At 33.6% G+C, this 21,411-nt stretch overlaps 1 protein-coding gene across 2 annotated transcripts; it reads left to right on the top strand.

The window, feature by feature from the left end:
- The first annotated feature begins 13,147 nt into the window (after positions 1-13,147).
- On the top strand, positions 13,148-19,799 carry LOC143538489 (polyadenylate-binding protein-interacting protein 3-like). Of its 2 annotated transcripts, XM_077032054.1 has the most exons (13): positions 13,148-13,207; positions 16,131-16,290; positions 16,379-16,516; positions 16,613-16,749; positions 16,845-17,035; positions 17,123-17,300; positions 17,374-17,568; positions 17,698-17,761; positions 17,850-18,067; positions 18,160-18,306; positions 18,387-18,485; positions 18,577-18,639; positions 19,044-19,799. In XM_077032054.1, exons 2-13 carry the CDS (start codon positions 16,155-16,157, stop codon positions 19,071-19,073), a joined length of 1,596 nt encoding a protein of 531 aa, XP_076888169.1. In that variant the 5' UTR covers positions 13,148-13,207; positions 16,131-16,154; the 3' UTR covers positions 19,074-19,799. The 2 variants fall into 2 exon arrangements, with proteins under 2 accessions (XP_076888169.1, XP_076888162.1); XM_077032047.1 differs by lacking the exon at positions 13,148-13,207 and having other exon boundaries at positions 15,691-16,290.
- The last annotated feature ends 1,612 nt before the right edge of the window (positions 19,800-21,411 follow it).

The following is a 21,411-nucleotide window of genomic DNA, read 5'->3' as shown; positions in this document are numbered from 1 at the left end:
TGTAGAAATGTGGATTATAATTCACAACATTATATGTAGAAGCTCAATGATTAAGGTTTAGAATGGGAGAAAAGAATCTAACACATTATATACAGGCTATAATGGATTTAATAATTTTAAATTTTATTAAAGAATGGAATAATGGATAAGTGCCAATGTGCCATTATCATTTTCATGTGTAACCTCTTATTAATAATAACAAACCAACAAATACCAGTTATCTAGTGGTTGTCTCATGACTTTTTTTTATTGGAGGTAAGTCCCAAAACATTTTGTTTCGGGTTAAGCTTGAAGGCTTTCTCAGTTGTGAATTTCTACTTGAGTGGGTGGGTTGGATCATTACGTTCTGTTTGTCAGACAGAAGGATGATCCCGGGTGTCCCGTACACTTATTGTTAAAAAAACAATAATAATACTAAACTGGTTGTGTTTTGTTTAAATTGCATTTAAATTAAACAAATCCACTTATTAATTGATACGTTTACTTACATGTTCACAAGTCATATTATTACGCATGTGAACTCGTTTAATATCCATTTGGACGTTTTTAGATACGACGGGTTACACCAGTCATGTTTGGGATATATAGTTTTAACTGTGTGCAAATAGTAGTGATGTATAATTGTATTTGATAGAAATAAATATAGTGGTGTATTCGAGCTTATCAAGACTAGGATTTCATCTAATAACCCAACACGATTGCAACTATTATCACAACAGTTTTTCTTTAATACAAAAGGCTATTACTAGAATTTTGGTAGAATTTATTACCATCATTTCACCATGGTAAACCATTATACAGGATTTCAACATGAATAATGAAATTAAAATCAAAATCTTAAACCAATTCTTAATAAAATATAATGTTAGGAAATAGGAACCGGTATCTTCCTTTATATGGTAAAACTTACTTGCAACTACACAATCTAATAAGTATGAATGTTTAGTTGTTATGGTAGGAAATTGATAAGTGGATGATAATTATTCGACCTAATGTGTAACCTAACACACTTGTATCCCTCTTGAGTAAGTATAATATTAAACATATAATCTCTTGAGAATAGCAAAATAGTAATTATATCGAAACAGAAGGCAAGCAGGCAATAAGCTGGTGCATCTAACCAGCATACACAATCCCTTGATGGTGCATTATGTCCAAGTTGTTTTGATGCATTATATGCTTAAGTTGTTGCCACATAAGCCTAAAGATGATAAATCCATTTTCATATCAACTGATATGACGACTCAACCAAAAGAATGATCGACAATCATCCAATACCTACTAGAATGTGTGTTTCTAAACAAGTTGCTATTTAACTAAACAAATATAGCATAAACAAGAGTTTAATGAAATTAGATTAGTTTTTTTAATGTATAAAGCACTATTTACCAACAAATTTTATAGTTTCACTTTCATTACGTCCAAATTGTATGGGTTACTCAGATACTTAGCGATTTAAATTTAGAGTAAATTAGTGTATGCCTTTAGAAACTTATATAATATCGTATATTGAAAAGAAATATCAAATATAGCCGTTTAAAATATCTAAAAAATTATATACATCCATTTAAAATGCAGCTTATAATATAATCATTCAAGTTACAATTCAAACTCTCATATCATGTTATAGATTTGAAAATGGATGTATTTTATTTTACGAGTTTTAGTTGGGTGAATATAACTATATGAGAGGATATATTAAGTTAGAATAAATATTTTGAATGCGACTAACTTATAATAATAATAATAATAATAATAATAATAATAATAATAATAATAATAATGCATAGCTTTTAGCTACATACAACCCAAAATCATGACAAGCGAATTAGAGATACTAAGTAAACCACGAGAGCATCACTAATTTAAGTTTTTGGAATAGCCGGTGGCTAGTGTGAATGACATAGGAAGGGGATGACGGGCGGTGTAGAGGAGGGAGAAGAGGCATCCATTGAAACGACACTCAGGATAGATTCTATGACAAGGAAAAGAGAGGGAGACATTTGAGCTTGTTAGTGAGGCAACCCCAAGTAGTGTGGCGTGGGTGCGTTCGTGAGGCAATCCCATTGATGATCGTGATATTCTTTCTTTAACATGATCTTTTCATAAACTCGTGAAGGGTGAAAAGGTGGAATAATTAAAGAAAAAGTAAAGTAAACAAGGAACAAAGTGGACTATGTTGCTCAAAATATATTCTAATATATCATGAATAATATTATATGATCTTAGCCTTGTATGAAGATGTTCATCTTATATTTTTTTTTTCTTATTAATAAAGAATATTTAAAATAGACTATGTTGTTCAAAATATATTCTAATATATCATGAATAATATTATATGATCTTAGCCTTGTATGAAGATGTTCATCTTATAGTATTTTTGTAACTTATTAATAAAGAATATTTAAAATGATAACTTAATTTTGATTTGTAACCTTCTATACTCTTATTTGTAACCTTCAATACTTTATGAAAATTATAAATTGTTCTAAATACTATTATACCATTCACAATAAACAGAGTAAAACCTTTTTAAAACGTGTTTAGTCTAGTGTCAAGTAATATGATCAAAACCGAGAGCCTTCTAATAAGTAATAATGGGTGACATGGAAAACGAGAAAACAACCCCGAAAATGGCTTATATAATTATATTGGTGCCCTTTGTTCACTTCTATATCAAGGCTATATTGTCTAAATAAAATTCAATTTTATAAATTATAAGACATAAAAAGTGAGGCAACAAAACTGAGTTCCTTAAATTCGTATAATAACGTGCACTAACAAAGGATGAAGTGGATTTGTTTTAAATTTGGGTAAGTTGTATTCTTCTAAAGAAAAGTTCATTTTTTAGAATGCAGTTAAGACTAAGAAATGACGGTTGTTTATATACACTTTTTACAATTATAACATTATGAGAATATAAATATATTATCGTAAGAACTTTTAAAATGTGAATGAGGACATTCCTGATTGAGGATATTATATTAAAATTTAAAAAATATAAATTAGGCTAATCATGCATAATTAATGACTATAATTAAGGTGAATGTGGTTAAGTTAGGTCATTAAAATAATACAAAAAGTTTGCATTTTCTTGGTTGACTTCCCTAATTTACGTTTTTAATTAGTGTTTTTACGCAAGTGGCCTCAAAAAGGGCATATAAAATAATATGATGAAACAAAAGAAATAATATAGTAACAAAACTGTTATTTTATAATTTGGAACTGAAAAAAAACATAATGATGTCTTTGGAGTGATTCTAACCGGGAATATAGCCATATAGGCTCAACCTGAACTACAATTATTGAATAAACTTATTTTTTCACTTATAGTTTCAAAATTATGACGAATTATGATGAAATGATCATCAGCGGGTTGGTGTTTGCCCCTTCAAAAGTGAGGTGGTAGGTTCATGATGTGATGGCGGATCACTGAATCATACGCAGTAATGGATCCAAGAATTTTTTTCAATGGGTTCACTATATTTTAGATGCTCAAGTTTCATAAAACCGGATATAAAAATTTTGGTTCGGTTCAAGTCGGCAAGGGCGACTCATTCGTTCTAGGGGCCTACAGCGAACAAAAAGGCAGAGCCTTTTATAATATATATATATATATATATATATATATATATATATATATATATATATATATATATATATATATGTTTTTGTTTACAAACCTAATATATTTTGTCTACAACTGGGCTGGTATTGAAATATTGAATGAACTTTTATCCCATGAAACATGACAACAATTATTAGTGAATATTTCTTCACAAAACTCTATAAAAATTTTAAATTTTTTTTTTGTCAGTTTTATACTAGAGTAAGGTAGAAAAGAAAGATCATAATGCTATTAAATGAACACATAGGATAGCTCATAAAAATGACTTGTATGGACCTCTTGAATTCAAATGCTCAGTGAAAAAAGAATATGAACAAAAGCAATCAATGAATACATCAAAAATTTATATAATTAAGTGATGAACATACCCTCTAGCTAATCCAAAATAAGCTTTTATTATAAATATAATTTGTGTTCCATTATGTGTACTGTGTTGGGGGTTCGGCACTTCTACCTGTGTTTAGTGTTGGGATGTGAGGACAGAGGACTGGAAAGAAAGCTAAGCAATTATGCAGTTAAAAAAAAGAACAAAACATATATATCGCTCAAAGAGGGATTTGAACCCGGATTCCCTCAAATAGAACGCATGGAATTTACCAATAGACTATGGTTCCACATTGGCTATGAGTTCATTAACAATTTACATATAGGTTCACTCTCATACGTTATATACAAAATCCAAAACTCAGTGGGTTCCCGTGAACCCATACCCATATACATAAATCCGCCCCTGATCATACGTATGCATGACCTAGTGGTCTAGTGGTATGATGTTTGACACTATAAAGTGATATAGCGGGTTCAAATCCTTGCGAATACAAGGTTAAAAGGATTTTAGATGGAAATTTTGTTGTTCGAAAAAAAATCAGACCATGCGTAGACCCCTTCGTTTTTTGACCGTTGGGGTCAAAAATATCCGTTTTTTGACCGTTGGGGTCAAAAATATCCGTTTTTTGACCGGTTACGGTACAGGAACCGGGTTAGGAACCGGTAAGAACCGGTTAGATAGGTTAGGGGTCCGAGGGTGGGAGAACCGGTTCGGTTCCCTAACTGATTCGAGCCTGGAACCGGTTTAAAAGGGTGTTTTGAATATAGGAACCGGTTAGGAACCGGTTCCGGTTCCTAGTCCCAAACCGTTTTGAACATGCCTACCGTCGACCACCTCGCCACCCCTATGGGCCGGCCCTGGGTAACGTCAATTTTGTTCGAGCCTATGAAAGGTCCACAAGATGAGTTTGCGAGTTGATCGTAAAAAATCTGTTTTTGCTTTCTAAAAATGCGGTTTTTGTTGTAATTTAACTTGGTTAGCCATTGTCATATTTTCAAAGTTATAAGAGAAATAGACGTAGCGCTTATAGCTTAAAAGCAGATATTCAATACGAATTTGTTTTTTTTGTTTGTTTTGTTTTTGCAATTTAAAGTATTAAGTATTAACATGTCATATTTATGCCAATCTTTGACTACTTTTATTGTGTTTAGGTTCATGCAGGTCTAAATTTGGGCTTAGAATCAAGAAGTAAAAATAGTTTATTATTTTCGGGTCAAATTGAACTTGTGATTAGTCCAGTGGGTAGGATTGGCCCATGGGCTCGTCACATTATACAAATCCATTACAAAACAATTTAATTTATGATTAAAAAAAGAAGAAGAAAATTTATTATATAGCTAGAATTACCCCTCGTATTAAAAACAAAATACAATAAACATTACGATAACATCTTTCAACTTAGCAAACCTAGGAATTGTTACACTTGTATGACTATGTTTGTTTTCGGATATATGTCAAGTTCTAGAAAAACTTACCGGCCACGTCACTGAAGTTAACATAAATTGACCAAATTTTCGTATTATTGTTCACTTTTGAAAAGAAAAGCTAAATAGAAAATGCAATGTGAAGTCCTCTGTTAGTAGAGAATCGAGACGCCTCCTTCAGTGGAGTACGCAATGCGAACACTAACATCAACCTTGAATATGAGGATGATAATGGTGGAGAACAATGGAATCCAGGCCTTGTCCTATGAGTGCCAAACCGGCTAAGGTTAACGGACCATCTAAGGGGAAAGTTGTTGAAGGCATAACAAAGCTTACATTGAATAGGAAAAAGCTTGGAACTCTTCAAATTGTAGTCAAGGATATGGGAATCCTCTATGGCGGATCCAAACATGACCCGACAGGGCAGGCTCCAAGAAAGCAAAAAAAGTTTTGGACCGAAGACGAAGTTTTTTTTGGGCTTTAAGTAAAAGGAGTATTTTGTTGGGTTTAAACAATTTAATTTTTATATGGTTTACTTGGTTATAATTTGGGTTTGTGTAAAATCTTTTTGTATAAAATATGATTAAGCATGTCTCAAATGAGACTATAACCCATATCCTTTTGGTTGTGAGTAATATTTTTTTATCACTAGACCAAGCTAGTGGTTATGTAATTGAGTTTAACATACAAATTGTATTTAATAAAAATACATATATATTTTTTTTAAATCGGGCATAACAGGAAGTCGGGCATGTGGCCGTCGATCACCCTGCCACCCCTATGGGCCGGCCCAGTGACCCGATCCTCGTCTGCGTTTTATAATTCCTATATTTTCATTACCAACTATTTAGTATTTCCTTAATTCACTTGTGTGACACAAGAGGTTCTAACTTCTAATCTATGGATATAATACAATCATAGACGATGGACAATGAAGATGAAAACTCAATCGTCGACTCCTTCAATCCAAGTACGTTACGTTGATGGTGATTGGTGAATTAAAACGTTAGCCACTGACACTTCAATTCAAGCTCATTTGACGTTGGTGGTGAGCTGACGATTCAATCCAAGAAGGCTAGTTGTGATTGTGGCGTCTTGAAACACCGATTACACTCTTGACTTCATATACATACCAAAATGCAACGACTGTCAGACAAATTCAATAGTTTCGAGACCCGGTTATGTTAAGTCTGCATCGAACTAATGCCTTCAGCCGGTTTATTCATTGGGATAAGACATGTTCAACAGGTTTTGTTCATCATCCGGTAGAATTCAGGATCTTCCTTTCAAAGAAGATCAAACGTGACACCAATTTTGAAGGATGAATAACCAACTAGCGTAAGGAGCGAGTAATTATACAAACATTATTCATAGTAACCAGCCTTTTTAGTCATTTTAGGCGCGAACACCGCCCCCCCCCCCCCCCCCCGGCGATTTTTGGGCGAAAAGGGGGGGGGGGGAGTTCTTCTCGTCGCTTGGAAGAAGGGGCGAATTTCAGGTGGTGGGCCCGGCATGTATGGATATGTGTGTGGAAAAGGGTTAAAATAAAAATACATAGTTTTGTAAGAAGAGTAGGAATAACATAAAATTTAGAGTTACGAAACTATTTAGCATAAATCCTAGATCCTATGAAACTATTTCATATTTTAAAAACTACCAATTTTAACCACTAGATCATAGATCTAAGGGCTTAGATTTATTTTTACTCTTCTTATAAAACTACTTCTTTTTATTTTAACTCACCCCTATGTGTGTGTGTTATATATACATATATATATATATATATATATATATTATTAGGGGTGAGATCAAGAGAGAACTCATTTTAAAGAGAGAACTAGATAACTCCACTAGAACCATTGATTTTACTAAACCAATGGCTAAAAATAAGAAGGGGACAAAAAGAAAAAATGGTGGGGGGGGGGGGTTATTGAAGAAGGGTAAACTTGGAATTGCACAAAAAAACAATTAGTCTTTATTCTCTCATTCATTCAACATCGAGCAGACTATCATCCTAGGGTTTTTTTATTCTTCCAATCGATCATCTGTTTCGTCCAATTGACTACGAATTCAAGCAGAAAAACGATGACCACTATCAGGTAAGCAATAATACTAGTCAATTTCATACATTACTACATCAATTAGGTGCATTAAACTAAAATCGCGTTCAACCGTCTCTGTTTTTGCTTTTTCTTGTTAATCGAAGAACAAAAGTGTCGATTAGTTACATAATAAGTGTAGATTAGGCATATATTGCGTCTATTCTGAATGATTTGTGTATATATTGTAGATTATGTGTGTTATAGGTACCGATTAGGTGTACACTGCGTCAAATCTGAACAGTTCGTATGCGCAGTGTCGATTAGACGTCCATAAGTACCAGCTATGAGCGTTTTGTATACGTGGTGTCATACATCAGTCCATTATTTACATTATTAATGGAATATTACATAGATATAATACATGAATGTTGTATTTCACTATAGAATTGTTAATTATAGGCTGATAGTGCACATATGTACTATTGAACATAGTAATGGTAATGTTATTTAGCATGTTTCTTTATAGACTGATAGTGTACATATGTACTATTGAACATAGTAATGGTAATATTCAGCTTTGATGATAATGTTCGAGTGTTTGTTAGGTATAATACATATACGTAATAAAGATAATAATGTCCAGACTGATAGCAAAACAGGGGGAAAATTACTAACGACGAAAGTGAAGACGTTTCAGAAAACAATGACAAATATAGGAGTATTGATAGTATGGTTAGACAAACTGATACATTTCATACATATAGTACTCTGATTACATATATTTGAATCAGTTATATTACATAAGTATGTAGTACATGTGATCAATGAATGACAATTATCTGTTTCATAAATGTTGTTTCAATCGTCTAATTTGTCCAAATATGCAGCGAAATCAAACATAAATCATAAGAAAAAAAAGTAGGTAAACAGCTGTAATGTTCAAATTTCATAAATGATGTCATCTTTTAGGCTTACATAAATTATTGATGCATTACATGCATATGCAAGTATGGTCCATATATATATATATATATATATATATATATATATGTATTACAGATGTATTACTGGCATTATTGATGCATTACAGATGTATTACACTTATATATGTTGTTATGGTGTATTGCACATATGCACTACAGATGTACTACATATGCGCACTACACACATAGTACACATATTGTATACCTGAACAAACATAATAACACAACTGTTTTATTGAAACAACATGCAAGAAAACGTGCGGGCAAGAAAGGAAACAGGGCATGAAACAGGGGAGGACAACAGGCAACACAGAAACAGGGCATGACACCGGGGAGGACAGCAGGCAACACAGACACAGGGGAGGACAACAGGCAACACATATGTCAATTCAGGTAAAAACATATTTTCTAATCATATTAACAATGCATATGTGTAATAAATTAGTAATACATATTCTCGTCATATATGTTTGTTATAATGGTTGTTTTTTTACTTGTTTACGCAAACTAACATATTTTCCAATTACATAAATCAGTTGGACACCCGAAGGTGGAAGCTGCGAGTTCAGAAAGGCCAAGGAAAATGAAGTTACCATGGGCAGATAATGTCACGGTTTGTCGGATATTCACGATGCAGCACATGCGGTGCTATAAAGGAAGCAACTAGGTTGATTTTGATTTCAGCACAGGTGATGTTAGGATGGTTGAACAAATCAATATTCTTCGGATGAAATACATAGCTCGCCAAAACTATCAAGAAGCATATGTTGTAAGATGCTAGAGATTTGGAAAGCAAAAACTAAAAAAAGTTAATGGTTAAAAATGTCTTGTTTAAGGGTTTTGATGGATAATAGTTGATCATTATGAATGAAATAAATAACCGTTTTGTAAAAGCATAAGGCGTTAGGTAATTTATGATAATGCGAATCAGTTTGACATGAATGCTTGTTTGTTTGATACATGCACTTGAATGAAAACGGTTGATCGATATGGATGAATGTGTATGTTATGTGTTATTATGTATGTTTGTTTGATACAAGTATGTGGATATTAAAGACCTAAACTAGTAACATGTGATTGACACACGCGTTAAACATTTTATGCATTAATGGTGTATTGTTACTTGAATTAAAAACAGATTAAACGTTACATGTACGTTATGCATATGCGTAAGGTATCAACAATAGACATGTATAGAATGTTCAGCGATGTATGTAAAACATATAATGTATAAGTGTAACACGAACATATAAGGATGGACGAGGATTTTAGAATACAGGGTACACATGATGTTTAAAAAATGTAGATAAAACTCAAAAAGTTGTGTATATATGTAAAGCGACTTGTTTGTAGATAGAAAAATATAACAGATTGTACGCAGTATATAAACACATACACAAAGATATGACTACATGCCTGTAACATGTGTATAAAACTGAGTGGCACATGCGTACTACAGTATGACCATGTATATATCAAAACAATGCGTAAACTATATATATCACACGGTAATTCACCATAAGACACTAGAGTTTGCATATGTGTGTAGCGCACATACGCAATGTTTAAAACACAAGGATAACACTCAAATACGCACATGTATTACATTCATATAGGTTTCAATAGTCGACAGATCGGCATTAATAACAATGTTTTTAAGGTATAATATGAACACACGTGTAATACGCATTTACCGAGTATATGTAACAATGTAATGCGTATACGCAATGTAAAAGGTACGAAATCACAATGCGGTCCGATTGTATGACATAATGGTCGACAACATGATCGGACGGTGACCTAGTTACAGTGACATCAACTGCAACAACATCAGCTTCTTTCACAATATGGACCTTCTCGCAGTTGTGGTTTCATGATCGGTTACCTTGCTCTATTTTAATTAAGTATGAACTGGACATATCTTGACCTGATTACAACAGGCTGCCTTGATCCTATAAGAATCCAATATGAAACCGCCTAGTGCCCAAAAAAACAAAATTAGTATAACAATTGTAAAATGATAGCTGGTAAAGACATCATTCAAGTAAATATGAAAATAAATATGACAGTAGTTAATTAGATTATTTTCCTATCTAACCTCTTCATCATAGTAGTTAAAGAACATCATTCAATTGATTTTCACGTGTTCACATGTCTGCACCTGTTTCTCTAAGTACATACACAAACCATATCGTTTCTCAATTGTTGATGAAAACCATAATCAGAACCAGACTTGTTTCTAATACAGATTATTTTACACGGTTTTTTGTAAACAAGGTTCACAGGTCTAACCCGGTAATTGAACATCCCTAGTTAATGTAATGTATACTCCATTATATTACATATGTGTAGTACATAAAACATTATATTGCGTATATGCATTACATGGAGCAAGATGTCACTTTGTTTTACAAGACAAGCATACTGCAATAGGATTATGGTAGAAGTGTCATAATTTGACATTAAGTCTGCAAATGTCTCGCATATGTTAGGATATTTCTTTTTTATTTATTACAAATATGTAACAATAATAGTAATACACATATGCAATACTCAAAACTCTGTATTAGACATATGTAATATCATGTTTTACACATATATAACAATACAATAATGCATATCATGGTATTTCTTTTTTCTTTTATTATTACTTGTATGTAACACTAACAATATTACACATATGTATTACTAACAGTATTGCACATATGCAATACTCCGTAGGGCTGTGCAACGGTTCAGAACCGCGAGAACCAAACCGGAACCGGAACCGAACCGAAACGGAACCGAAAATGAGTGAAAAATAGAACCGGAACCGGAACCTATTATAGTAAACCGGTTCGGTTCCAGAACCGCTAAAACCGGTTCTCGCTAAACGGTTCTGGCTAGAACCGGTTCGATAATTTATTTATTAAATGAGTTATGCAAACTTTGCAAATTGCAAAAGTTTATACAATTGTATGTCTTTTTTCACGGTAAAACTAATTTAGATTACAACATGAACATCCGTTATATTTTTTATTAAAACCTAAGTGTTGAAGTTAAATAAATCATGAGCAACGATAAATTAATGGAAGACCATATCATTTTATATTAAATTACGTTGATAGCTTATTTCAAATTGATCATGGTTGCTAGTTCTTGAACGTAAAGAAATAATATTTGAATTAAAAAATGATTAAGTGGATGCCGATTAATAAGTTACTCTATACAAAATGGGGATTGGTAAATTTATTTAAAACGTTTTGAATATTCCGGTTCTTCGGTTCCAAGTCTAGAACCGCCGGTTTTAACCGGAACCGAACCGGGAACCGTTTAGTGCAAATTATGAGAATCGAGAACCGAACCGGTACACACATTAGCTGTTCTGAGGCACCGATTCGGTTCCGGTTCCTCGGTTCTGACGGTTCCGAACCGTTTTTTGCTCACCCCTAATACTCCGTATGACACATTATTACCCAGTTTTAATATTCATTTATATCCTTATAATCTATTAATTTGTGATTAATCAATTAAACTATCAAATCAACACGTGAAGCCAACCAATTATGTTTATTTCTTATATTAGTAGCCGTTTTTTACATATAATCATCAAATTCTGGCCGTTTTTGACCTAGAATTAACAAATTCAGCCGTTTTTGACCTATAATCATCAAATTCTGAACTTACAGTACGATTATTGATTGTAAAACTTCAGATAAAGCAATATATGATCAATTAAACAAGGAAACAATGAAAATTAGTAAAAATACACATGAATAAGAAAGATATACCTTCAATTGTCATGTTCAATGGTTGAAATCAAAGTTGGAGACACGATTAACGGTTGTATATGCGTAATTACGCACAAATAGAAGATCGATATTCAATGATTTAGGGTTCTAAATCATCAAGATGTGTTGATTCACAATTTGTAGGTTGTTAGGTAAAGTCCATCTGATGGAGGAAGGTCACACAAATAAACCCGATTATTAACACCTAATGGAAAACCAAATTTACAATTATAACCCTAGTGTTAGGAGTTTTATAGTTCTCTCCCAAAATATGAGTTCTCTCTTGATCCTTCCCCTATATTATATATATATATATATATTATTACTATTTGTAGCCCCTACACCATTATACCCAAAAACAAATTCTCATCCCTTCATGACTGGGCGCCACACGACGCAAAAAGCCCCAATTTATTGTCCCTCCACTACGCATAGTCTTAGTACCGTTACCGAGAATGCTTCGCTCGGTACCAATTACCATAAGTAAAAATTCAATAAAATACAGGTACCAAACCATACTGACCCCAAAATGTTAAATGGTTACTCGTTTTAGGGCATGTTTGGGGGAGCTTATCTTTTCTACTTTTTGCTTTTTGTTTTTTGAAGGGGCAAAATGTTTAAAATACCCCTCTAAAAGCAACTATTTGCTAAATGTTTAAAATACCCCTCTAAAAGCAACTATTTTAAAATACCCCTCTAAAAGCAACTATTTGCTAATAGTTGCTTTTAGAGGGGTATTTTAAACATTTTGCCCATCCAAAAAGCAAAAAATAAAAAAGAAAACACCTAAGCCTTTGGTGTGTATCCCGGAAAGGAAAAATATCAGAGTTATGTATAAATTATGATTATACTGATTGAAGAGTACGGTAAAACCTAACCTAAGCCTTTGGTGTGTGAAATTTATTTGGGGGAAAATCAAAATCGATCATTCACACGCTTACTCACTAATCTAATCGCTGGATTTGAGGTCCAATTTCAACACCATTTCAGTCTTCTGATCTTATAATAATATTATTATTCTAGATCTTTCCGGTAATCCGTCTTTCTCTTTCTTTTTGTATACATATGTCTGAAATTAGCGCTGTATATACACGTATGACGTCACGTACACGTGCTAGAGCAATAGGTTTTTAATTTTTATGATTATGAATTGTAGTTTATAATTGCGTTGATTGATGGTTACTTGTAACATGATGCCAATAGTTTAGGTTAGGGTTTTTGCTTGTTGATGTGCTTTTACTGTATATTGATTGTATAAATGATGTTGATATTCTGGCTTCAGTTATAGGTTACTAGGGTTTAGGAGTAAGTTATTGTGCTCCGACATTGAATTATATAATCGGTCTGCTTGCGGTGTGCGGATATAATGTGTATATGTGTGGGGCTGGGGGTGAAATTGTGTTAGTTTTGACGTTATTTTACTAGTTTCGTGAAAATGATGTTAAAAGTGGCGGATCATGCATTATGTGTTGACGTTGATAGCCGAAAGATAAGGGTACATGCACCAATCGGTCGATGGTTGAGTGCTATGTGCTTTATGTCTAAGGCCTGATGCAAAACTGCTATCGAGCTGGGGGTCTCAGCGGAAGAAGCCTCTCTATATCTATGGGGTAGAGGTAAGGTTGTCTACATCTTACCCTCCTCAGGCCCTACCATAGTTTGGTATTGGTGGGATTTACTTAGTACGACGATGATGATGATGTTTGGTGTCTGTAATATTTATGGTTTTGTAAGATTTGAGAACTCAGTAATGTATGTTTCTTCGAATTCAGTTGTAGTTGTATGGAATGAATGGCAAATGATAAGAAGCCTGGAAAAGAATAGCCATCTTTAGTTTCACTAGTTGCTTAAGAATTGAAATTTCAAGAAGAAAGCGAAGGCTAGTTGCTTGTTCTGGTGTGATTATTGTAGAATAAAGAGTACTTTTGGAAATATCGAATTATTTTTCTCTTTTTTGGAACATAGCCTAATAATTATGAAGTATTCCGCATGTCAACGAGTGAATTTTGTTATTATACATTTGCATAATGGAGGCGAAAGCTTAAAGTAAACCGTGCACATTGCATTGCAGTATTGCACAGCAATACCTTTTATCTTAGTTATACTATTTGGCTGTTTAATCATGAACACAACAAGCTGGAACGTCATACATGTAGGCTTTAGTGGCCGACAAAAAATGTCACTAGCAATTTCTCAAGTTGTCTCTTGTATTTGGTAACCGTCTTGAAGCTTGAAAGATGGAAACGGGTTGGGTAATATGAACTATGAAGGATGTTTAGTCACTCTGAAAGAAATCTTTAGGCCTTATATAGTTATGTGAATAAAGGAACTCTTTTATGTTCAATGTAAGTGTAGGTTTCTAAAGACTTAAGGATAGCTAGATGGTTAACTACTGATGTAGTCAAGCTAATATTTAAGTAGCAACCTAACTGTTGATATTCAATATATGAATAAGTGATTGGTTTTAGATGAATTAAAAATATTAGGACAAAATTTGTGATACACTTAAATTTCTAAGTTCATAGTTTTTTTTGCTCAATTGGTGCGCTATAACTCAACAATTATTGGAATGATATAGTTGAGAAAAGTTGATTTGATGAATGCAAATTGAGAAAGTTAGTTAATTCCCACATAAGTTTGTGATCGTTCAATTTAACAGTTAGCTGCAAAGCAAAGTGTTTGAGGACATGTAACTTCCACACCATTGACTAAGCAGCCAGCCAGCCAGCCATAACTAATCAGATTGATGGGGGCGTGTGTAACTCATGGCAGGCTGTTTTAAGTATCCGTATGTGAAGAATTACAAAACCCTATTATAATGTGGGTGTTGTTACCTGTGTTCTGTCTTCGATCCTAAACAAAAGTAGTCTTAACTCTTAAGATTGTACTTTTTAAACTATTGCTGGAATGGTTGTTTATTTATATAGGCACAAATTTAGGTTTTGGGTAAAAGATAATTTAGTCAAATTCAGTTGTATGATGTTAAATCTTATTGCCGTCATCTACCCACTGCCATTGCTGGTCAATTACCGGTCAATGCAGGCCAAATGGTAGCAGTTTCGCTGCTGCTGCATTTTTCTGTTTCATTTCTTCTAGACAGCCGTGATACCCCCTAATCATCCTCTCTTCTGCCATGATAACCGAAAACGAGCCTTGGTTCTGATACCACTTGTTAAGCGAGTATCAGGGATTCAGGGCTGTCTAAAAGAAAATAAAACAGAAAATGCGCAGCGGTGAAACTGCTCTCTTGATCGGTGTTGACCAGCAGTTGACTGTCAGTGTAAGTAGGCAGATGGCGTCAATAGGGTTTGCAGCTGCAGCAGACAGAACAGAAACAAAAAACGTACAGAAAATAGATAAAATAGAGAGAACACAGAGACATTCATGCGATGCAACTAGTTAATATGGTTATTGAGGTGATGATAAATACAATACTGAGATTTAGGGTTTTTCTAATGCAAAACCTGTAGCTAAATAAGTCGGCTAGTACTTGCAAATACCTGTTCTGACAAAAAATACCCATTAGGATTAGGGTCGGATGAAATCAGCCGTCACATCCTATCATAAATTGATGCTAATGATAGTATAATCGTCTCATCACCAAATATGACTATTGACTAGGATGCCATGTGAAAACAAATCTTAACGTCAAGGGATGGCGCAAGAACATGAAATGCTTTGACATTTGATTGCTCACAAGGGAATGGAACACGATATCAAGTTCATCGTCATTGTTTACGATAAGAAAGGAAACTGACCCTCTCATTGGGATTTCTCAGAGTTACTGATCTTGCTGTTCATATAATTCTGTTTGCTATTAATTAAAACAAATAGGAACTAACCATCAAGGTCCTTGATATTTGTAATTGCATACAAATCACAGTCACGTTTTCTGTTTGAGTTACAAATCACCTCCGACACATTTTAGCAGATCTTTTTTTGATTTTTTTGGCAGTTATATTATAAATACTGTTCAAGAATGAACCCGCAACAAGTCGCACAGTCCAGACCATCTGCAAATGGATTTATCCGTAGAAGAGGTGAAAAGGAAATGGGCACTAGAGTGGAAAGTAAATTCCATCCTGGAAAATCAAATATCAGTAGACTGACATCAGGTACAAATTTATTACATAACTGTCTTGTAATATTACAATGTCATCACACTAATTCCAGTTTTTCCATGTTTCGAAACTGAAAATAAAGGGGATATTGAGAGCCCGTCACGTAATCGACTAGTTTACACAACAGCATGCCTCATAGGGCACCAGGTGGATGTCCAGGTCACTGATGGATCTGTATTTACTGGAATATTTCATGCCACCAATGCTGAGAAAGATTTTGGTATCTTCTTTAGCATTTTTACTATCGCTAAAAACTTAAAATAATGCATAGTTGATTTTCTGAAGATATTATTGATTGCTGTTTTACAATTTACAGGCGTAATATTGAAAATGGCTCACGTAACAAAGGCCGGTTCATCTCATGGACAGCAAAATAATTTAGATACTGTTCAAAAACCCCCTTCTAAAACGCTAATAATACCTGCGAAAGAACTTGTGCAGATTGTAGCAAAGGTTTTTTTATATTATCTTTAAAAATTAATATTCGTAAAGTTCAGCATATATGATGTTTTTACAGGTTTACTTACATGTACATGATTTGGTGCCAGAGTATACCGGTGACTAGGGACGGGCTGATGAATGAACTTCAGCATGATCAACTGCATGACATTTTGATAGACTCTAATATTTCTCAACCCCGGCATGTTGACTTGGAACGAGAGTTGGAACCGTGGGTCCCAGATGAAGATAATCCAGAGTGTCCTGAATTAGACAATACATTTGATCATCACTGGCACAGGTTCTAGATTCTTATCTTCTATTATTTCTACTTGTAAAGTTTTGTTTTTGTAATCATAAATAACACACTAATTATGTAAATTTTTAGGGGTTGGGATCAATTTGAAGCAAATGCAGCATTATTTGGAGTTAAAAGTACATTTGATGAAGAGCTCTACACAACAAAGCTTGATAGAGGTCCTCAAATGAGAGAGTTAGAAAAGGAAGCCTTAAGATTAGCTAGAGAAATCGAGGGTGAGGACACCCAAGATCTTCATTTAGCAGAAGTAAGATTTTGTTTATTTACTGTTTTGTATTAGTTAATTTTATAAATTCTTAAACCCTGTTTCTTGTAATTAGGAAAGAGGCATTCACTTTCATGACAAGTTTGATCTTGATGAAGAAACTAAATACTCATCTGTTTCTCGCGTGGTAGATAGTGGTTATGATGAAAACGAATATATTTTTGATTCACAAAATAACGAAACGTTTGGAGATGTTTCTGATTCTATCCTGAACAACGGGTCTCAGTTACCATCAACTTTTTCGTCATTGGTATACATATGGATTTGTCATTAAATACATGCATATTTTATGCCTTATTTATATATTTTTCATATATATATTTTTTTCTGACCTATAATTTTAGTGCTATATGATTTGTGAACATTCCATGTTATGCAGGTTGAGACTCAATCTTCTTCTTTAAGTACCAGCAAAGACAATCAGTCTAATCAACACGTTGAAAGTAATGAGAAACTTTATTATGCATATTAATGACATATTATTTCGTTTTATCGATTTGCTTATAATTGTGAGTTTTATCTTATGTATAGAAGACTCTGCACATCCAAATAAAGAAAGTGCGGATAAAGGACCTTTGGCACCATCCAGTGTCTCATTTAAAGTTCAAGAAAAAGCGAATTCTAGTGAAGTATCATCCACATCAGAATCTGGAAAACCCACCCCTGCTGCAAGCAGGCTACGGTTATCACCTAGTTCATCAATGGGCTCTTTGACTTCAGAAAAGTCAACATTGAATCCTCATGCTAAGGTTAACATGAAATATCTGGTTTTTTGTAGTTCTGTATATACTAAAATGAGTTGCTTACTTTTTTGACTTTTTGTTTATTGTTATATTTTTAGGAATTTAAATTTAATCCAAACGCCAAGAGTTTTGTTCCGTCATCATCACCGTTACGGGCTGCATCTCCTGTATCTGATGGCAACTTTTACTATCAGCCTAATGTGGGCCCGGTCCCACATATGCATGGCATGCCTGTTGGCGTTGGGGTAAGTTTTCATTATTAGTTACGAATGGAAATATTAGGTTTGCGCTAATTTTTTAAACCATTTGCGTGAATTTTTTATAGATGGGTCCCGCATTTCCGCCCCACCAGCCTGTTATTTATGGTCCACAAGGAACACCTTTGCAACCCCCACCGGCATATTTTAACCCGAACGGTCCACAGGTTTGTTGGTCTTTCCACTTCTCTTTTTATTTACTAGAGTGAAATTTTATATAACTTAATTAACATGGGTAAAATGGTAATTCTGTTGCAGTATGGACAGCAGATGCTATACGGTCAACCTGGGCAGGTGGTATACATGCCAACTTATCATCCGGTAAGAAAGACTTTTACTTATTATTCATTTATTTGTCCACACGTTTTAAAATACTTCGCTGCATAACAGTGACAACATGAAATATCTCGGTATAATAATAGGCGCTGGATAATAATATCAAATATGCCCATTGAAAATACATGAAATTTATATATTTACCCATTTTATTAAGTATAATTTGTAATATGACCGTTATACCCTTCTCTTTTTCCTTACAAGTTGCAATATCCTAATAATAGTACAAAGGTAGGGTATAAGCAAATTTGAAAATGGGTATATAATGAAATTATATTAAGTTTTGAGGGGGTAAATAATTTATTTGCGGTTGTTTATTAATTGGGTTCTTTCGATATATGCACAAACTATCATACATTTACAAACATGCCGTCATTTATCTCATACAGGATATGCAGTACAAAGGACGAGACTTTTAGGTTGGTCAAACGATCGTGACGATCATCAGATTTTGTTATGCTGGTGGAAACTGGAAAGTGATACAAATGTATAATGAAAGGAATCCAGCGGAACGCTGAACAGCTCTTGGAACATGATTTGTACAGCTTAATCTTAACCTTAATTTTCTTTTTCTTCGGGTGGTGTTTTTTTTATTTAGATTGCGTTATTTGAATTTTGAACCACATAAATTTCAAAAATACCTTTTACTATTCTTTTGCTGCTAGTATCAACGATCGTTTGTTTTATGTAAACTGGATTTTGATTCATAGCATATGTTATTAGCGTTTAGTACATAACTAATTTTAAACACGCTACTGCAAAGACAGTAAAAACACTCGTATATATCTCTTGCACTATACTATTATTTAAATAAAAAAAATGTATTGGTATTTTTCATATACTGTCTTGTCATTCCACTTTACCTTGTCGGTTTCAAAGCCGTAAACTGAATCATGAAACCCGGGTTTTCAAACTGCAGATTGAACCTAATTACTTATAATCTAACGGAACTGAGGGACTTAGCTTGGTTTGGTTGATTCGGTCGGTTTTAATTGTTTTCGAATATCCTTGGACGTACCATCAATGATTTTAACAAGTTGAAAGTTACTTGATTGACTTTATATGGCTTTCGTTAAATGTTAAGGTATGCATTAAATCATGATGGGTTCTATTTCAATTGTCTTTGAATGTTTCTTACAATTGTTCGTAATTATGACAATTTCAAAGATCAAACAAGTGGTTTAGACTTTATATAATTCATGATGTAATCGATGAACGGAACGTTTTATGTACATATAAACCGATGTAACATTTTATTTAAAAAAATCACCAATTCATACATTTTTGAATTACATATGTGATGACAATCTAGTTTAATACGATGATCAATTAAAGATTTGAAAGGTATCGGATGACCTGGCTCATAAGTTGACATCCAACATCTTAGGAGATGGATTCAAAGAAACTATCAAAATCCAATTTTTTTGAAAACTCAGGTGTAAGATAGAAACAAGACCAAACATCACGTATAAGATGGTTTTCAGAAATAGAATTTTCAAATGAAATTTAACGCCTCAGACGGATTTACATGCAAATCTATTGTGTTAGGTGAGGACTTTTACACGTGTCATGATAGGATTGGAGGACGAAATCCGATGGCCGGATTCTCAGTCTCACGCCACCGATGGATTTAGATGGGTTATTTTTAATTTCTTTGGATCATTTTAGAAATCACCCCCCCCCCCCCCACCCCCCCACCCCCCAAAAAAAAGAAATAATAAAAAATAATAAATAGAAAATCCCATGTTGAATTTGTGATTGTTTCTTTTTCCTCAAGTTAGTTTTTCCTAGTTAAAAAAATTACTAAAGAATATTATCTATTTATAGTAAAAGAGAAAATTGAAAAAAAAAATGAAAGTTTCAAGATTTTCATGTTTAGATACTTTTGCTATACATTAAAGAAGTTACTATTGGTCCGTTGGCTTTGACGTGGTAGTTGGTCTTCACTTGATTTTCCGGGGTTCAATTCTTCCTGGCCAAAAGAAAAATCTTCTACATTTTTTTTACCATTTATGTCATCATTGATTGGCCATCAAGCCTATTTAAAATGTTGAAAACATACTTTGATTAACATAAATTTAAAGTATTTATAAAACATGTTTATTATAAAAAGAATTCTAAACACGTATGAGTTTTACCAACCTAATAAATATTGTTTTCTAATATTTTATTTGTTTATATATTAGTCTTTTTATATGTGAATTTGACAAATTTATTTTCTAGATTTTAACGTTTTAGTTTTACCAGCTTTGTTTATACCATAATAAACATAATTGATACCGACTAAATTCGCTTCGACTATGTTTTTACACGCTCGGGCTTCAATACTCGGGTTTACCAACGTTCGGGTTCTACCGACCGAACAAATATTGTTTTAAATATTTTACTTTTCTTTTATGTTAATTTGAGTTTGTTTTTTGGGTTTAATTATGGTACCAACCACCACCTAAACCCACATTGGTGCACCTGGTACAATGTGCCGGATACATAAAAAGATCCGACTTGCGCAAATGAATGTTGGTGCTGTAGCACCACATTCATCCAAACCGACTGAACATTAATTTTTTTTTTTGTTTTAACTAACCGAATTTGTATACTCTCACCACATCAGCGTACGTGATCGACAACGCTCGGGTTTTAACGACCAACGCCACCTTAACTTTAATTTTATTTTTGTTTCAGTTTTGGTACCAGTGAAAGCAACCGAAACCGTGACATACATGACAAAAACTAACCGAATTCGCGTAGACTCACCGC

This window comes from Bidens hawaiensis, unplaced genomic scaffold, assembly GCF_021521415.1.
Source record: "Bidens hawaiensis isolate Kalapana, Puna unplaced genomic scaffold, B.hawaiensis_p1.1 tig00000780_1, whole genome shotgun sequence".
Classification (NCBI taxonomy): domain Eukaryota; kingdom Viridiplantae; phylum Streptophyta; class Magnoliopsida; order Asterales; family Asteraceae; genus Bidens; species Bidens hawaiensis.
Note: the sequence above shows the minus strand (reverse complement) of the source record. Positions and strands in the feature narration are given on the sequence as shown.

Excerpts from the sequence above, each read along its gene's own strand:
- LOC143538489 (XM_077032054.1), top strand. The coding sequence starts at position 16,155 with ATGAACCCGCAACAAGTCGCACAGTCCAGACCATCTGCAAATGGATTT. Across the intron at positions 16,517-16,612 it reads CAATGCTGAGAAAGATTTTG|GCGTAATATTGAAAATGGCT; the intron begins GTATCTTCTTTA and ends TACAATTTACAG. Across the intron at positions 17,301-17,373 it reads AAGATCTTCATTTAGCAGAA|GAAAGAGGCATTCACTTTCA; the intron begins GTAAGATTTTGT and ends TCTTGTAATTAG.